Consider the following 4,354-nt stretch of genomic DNA (forward strand, 5'->3'; position numbering starts at 1 on the left):
AGCTCTCACGCCCCGCTTCGAAACCGCCTCCTGCACTGCCCAGACTTCCTGGGCGGGAACTGCCCAGACTTCCTGGGCGGGAGCCTTTGCTGGCAGGTAAGTCTTCTCCAGAAGCATCCCGCCAGCGCTCTAGCAGCCTGTGGCACCAGGGAAGGTGCTGTCGGAGATGAAGCAGTGGACTGCTCACACCTTTACCAGCGCCGCAGTGGCGGGCGCGTGTTTCTCCGGACGGGCAGTTGCCTGGTGATGAGACGGCATGGTGTTGGCACTGGCTCTGTGGCGCTCCTGCTGTGTGCAGCCCCCAGCTTGCAGGGAGCGGGTTTCGCTTCTGTTGGGTTTTCTCTCTGAAGAGGCATCTGTGGAGTCGAGGCGTCGTGCGCCTGTGGGTAAGACGTGGCATGGCCCGGTTGCATGCAGTTTCCATGGCAGAGCTGACACGTGCCCCGTGGGCGCTGGCGCAGGGATGTGGGTTTGCGTGAGGGAGGAGCGGCCGTGAGCTACCCGGCGTCACCGTGGGGCATGAGCGGAGGGAGCGCTGGGCAGCGAGGTGGGGGCGGCGGGTCACTGCTGCTCTTAGGGTGGAAGTTCTGGCCCTGCAGGCAGTGACGTGGGCCAATTGCCTGGCAGCCCCGCCCCTCTTCTGGCCACGGGTCTGTGGTGATTGGCTGGCGGGGCCAGCCCATGCACAGGGGCTGCTGTGCTCCTTCAGCTGCTTTTTTTGACAATGTCATGCCTCGTCTGTTTCATACCACCCTCTGTTTGGCTCGCAGACCCAGGCCCCTACAAGTGTACCCAGGAATATTAAGGTCTCTAAAGAAGAGCCACTGAATCCTTGCTTGTTTGCAGGGGAGGTTGAATAGTAAAAGCTGGTGTTTTTAGCCTGTGTATGTAAAAATGCTTTTTTTTTTTTCTTTTGGGGTGGAGGGGGTATAGGTGAAGATGCAGGAGCCTGAACTTATTGCAAAAACACTGCGAGCTGTTCTTCATCCCTTTAAAAATGGCATACCTTTGTCAGAGCTTCAGGGTGAGTACAAATCCCTGACCGGCGAGTGGATTCCCTTCAGGCACCTGGGACATGGCACACTGGAAGGCTACTTGCAGAGCATCCCAGGAGTTGTCAGAATGGAAGGGAACAAAATGGGAGAGGTAAGAATCAGTTACAGTTCAGAAATGGGTTTTGTGTTTTTAAAGTGTGCATGGTTCATAACTTTACCTTTGCCTGTGCCATGGATTTCTGACAAAAGTACTGTAGCATGCGTGTGGTGCACTAATGCTGGGAGAAGTGGAAGCTGTGGCATAGACCAAGCGCCCCTTATTTTTCTGTCTCTGCATGCAGACTGGGAAGTTGTGTTTACAAAAGGTGGAATGTTGCAGGGCATTTTCCCGGAAACAGGAGTTCTGGCTGGAAAGACAATTTGTGTGACTGTAGAGCTCTGGTCCCTGTCTCAGCATTTCTAATGCGGGGGGGGGGGAATATTGGTGGGTTGTCCTGGGACCTTAAAGACGGTGAACTCGTGTGTGTCTTGATCATCTATTCAGCGTGGAGTTTAGCATCATCTTTTTCCTATAGTGAAACTGTTGTGAGTGCTGTTGCTTGTAAGCCTGACAGTGCTTGCTTTAGGCTTAGCACTCTTGTTTGTCATGAGTTGCAGTGCCGCAGGACTGTGAAGCCTTGCCAAGGTGAGGAAGAGCCCTTGCAAGTGAGGTGCCTTGATGCAAGAGTTGCAATGCCTCAGCTTAGCAGTGTGCAAGGGACAAGGAGTCAGCACAGAGGTCAAGGAGAAGGTGGAGCAGTGCTCAGCAGAGAATATTAGTGTGGTGGGAGAGTTCTCCTTTATTCCTTGGCCTTGCTGCACTAGCCTGTGTCTCTTGATGGCTGCCAGCTTGGAAGCAGCTTGCCAGGACCACAAGCCTCCTTGTCCAATAGTGTGGAGTTCCTGGTTTTGAGTCAGAAGGCATTCTCTTGATGGTTGGCATGGCTGTGTGACTTCTAGATGATCTGTTTGAGTGGAGAGCTTAAAGCCTCTCCCTCATTGGAGCTATGTCTGGGTTCCTGAAGTCTATGTAGTGTGTGGGAGAGGAGAAAGCTAGCAGACGTTTGGCACAATATATGGCTGTCACAGCAGGTCTGGAGAGACAGCACTTAAGGCTGAGCCCCCTTGTTGGCTCAGCTGGATTGGGATGGCATCTGGGAACTCGGAACTAGGTCTTCCTGGTTAGCTATGAAGAGTGTGATGAGAAGTGTCCTGGGTTTTGTGCTGATGTCTGGAAATGTGGCTGTTTTTAAGCAAGAGGTTCCCTTGCTGCGTTTTTACAACTGTCAGAATTTGCCCTTTTGCAGCAGGTATCCAAGTTTGGGGTTCTTTTTCGCTTGCTCCAAGCCTGCATCAGCTGCAGCTACATCAGTAACATGAATGCAGGTACCTCTGGGAACATTTGTGATGCTGCAATTTAATGCTTCATCATGGTGGCTCTGGCAGATAGCCATCTGTTTCTAACTAGGGCCTTGCAGGGTGTAATCTGGTATCCTCTCATTGCCTTGAGAGCCTTGCTTATCCTCTAATACCATGTGTGCTGAGAGCCTTGTGGACTCTTGGATAGCACTAGAGGCGGTACCTTCTCTGTGGCAGCTGTAAGGAGAGAGTGAAATGTGGCTTTAGGAGGTTGAAAAGGAGAAAGCTACGAAATGGGAGTCTTGAGGTAGTTGAGCAGGACTTGCTTTGGTTTAGGAGTGCCAACTATGCTCTGCATGACTGAAGCAACTGAGAGGAAGCACCCTGCGAACACCTGGGAGGCAGGAGAGACGCAAAGACTGAGCCCACGTTGCTGTTTTATGACCTTCCTGTTGCCGCTGTCCAGAGTGTCCCCTGGGCAGACATTGAGCAGAGGATGGCTAGTGTGGTTATGCCCTGGCATGGGCTGGTAACTAGCTGGGACTGCTCCCACATACTTTGCTGATACAGGACCTGGGCAGTACTTCAATATAATGCTTTGCTCTTCGTTCACGTCTCTCCAGAATATTTGAGCTCTGTTATAAGCTGAGACCATAGCTCAGAGTCCACACAAGCCTGCTGCAAAAGCATGCAGTCAAGCAGTCTCTCTTCCTGGCTTTGAGAGTACTCTGACCTCCAAAAAGACTGCCAAGACCCTTGCCTCTTCCTTTAATCACTTTGGGGACAGTGGGGCAGGAAAGCAAGATACACTCGCACATGCAGAGATCTGTTAGCAGTTGATGATCCTGGTTGAGCTAGGTAGTCCTAAAAGGACTTTCCTTACTGCTAGGGCAGCTGTCCAAGACATACCACAAGAAACACATTCAATAAGCAATCCTATAAAGTGCGCAGTAAATACTAGAAATTGATCTCAGAGTGCTACGTGTTACAAGCTCCTTAAATCAAAGGATTTGTGCGAGATGAATATTGCCTGGGTAACTGATTGCCTGGGAACAGACGCATTGTGTTGGAAAGGCAATGATATAAATTGTCCACTGTTCCTCTTACTACTGAACACTAATTTAGCCTTCTTGAATACAGGAAAGATGAACGCTGACAATGATTCCTTCACATGATAGGTATGTTCTCCAGTTTCCACACAGGATGAGGATTAAATTCAGTATACAGAAAACACTGCAAGGGGACTGAAATTGAAATACTGTGCATCTGCAACAGGTGGTTGTGCCATTTCAAGGAAGCCTGCTTTGCTTTGCTTCATGTTCAGTTACAAGCAGTGTATGGTTGCACCTTCCTCTAAGGAAACTTTGACTTCTGCTCGAATAACTAGGCCCCTCCAAAAAGAGGAATTGGAAGACTGCTTTGGTCTGGTGCAAGTGAATTCGTCTACCCCATCTCTTTTTACATCTGAATTCATTCTAACTCAGACCATCATTTATGCTAAACTTAAAAGTCACTATGATGTGAAAGCAAGGGAAGAAAATGCTGAAAATAACTTAAGACATTAGTGACAGGAAAAACCTGAAATGTACCAAAGACATGCATTTATGAAACTATGATAAACTGTGTACGAACAAAAAATCTTTTATGTTGAGACCTTGAGAACAGAGCAGGGCTGAAGGTGGTCCATCCATGTAAACAGGGAAATGCCTGTTAACCAGGAGTATGAGGAAAGCTCTTGTATTCTTTTCTGGAAATGGGCATCTCTCTGAAGTGGCTGTACACAACTGCCCACAGCATGGGTGTCCTGGTTTAACCCCAGCCGGCAACTAAGCACCACACAGCCGCTCGCTCACTCCCTCCCAGTGGGATGGGGGAGAGAATCAGAAAGGTAAAAGTGAGAAAACTCATGGGTTGAGATAAAGACAGTTTAATAGGGAAAGCAAAAGCCACGCACGCAAGCA

At 49.6% G+C, this 4,354-nt stretch overlaps 1 protein-coding gene across 1 annotated transcript in view; it reads left to right on the plus strand.

The window, feature by feature from the left end:
- Window positions 1-701: 701 nt before the first annotated feature.
- TDRD7 (tudor domain containing 7) overlaps window positions 702-4,354 on the plus strand; it is a 48,051-nt gene continuing 44,398 nt past the window's right edge. The window contains exons 1-2 of the mRNA XM_009285058.2: window positions 702-806; window positions 925-1,146. Of these exons, the coding sequence (XP_009283333.1) occupies window positions 940-1,146 (207 nt within the window). The 5' untranslated portion in view covers window positions 702-806; window positions 925-939. The remainder of the gene's footprint in view (window positions 807-924; window positions 1,147-4,354) is intronic.

The sequence above is a fragment of the Aptenodytes forsteri genome, unplaced genomic scaffold (assembly GCF_000699145.1).
Source record: "Aptenodytes forsteri isolate BGI_AS27 unplaced genomic scaffold, ASM69914v1 Scaffold167, whole genome shotgun sequence".
NCBI classification, from domain to species: domain Eukaryota; kingdom Metazoa; phylum Chordata; class Aves; order Sphenisciformes; family Spheniscidae; genus Aptenodytes; species Aptenodytes forsteri.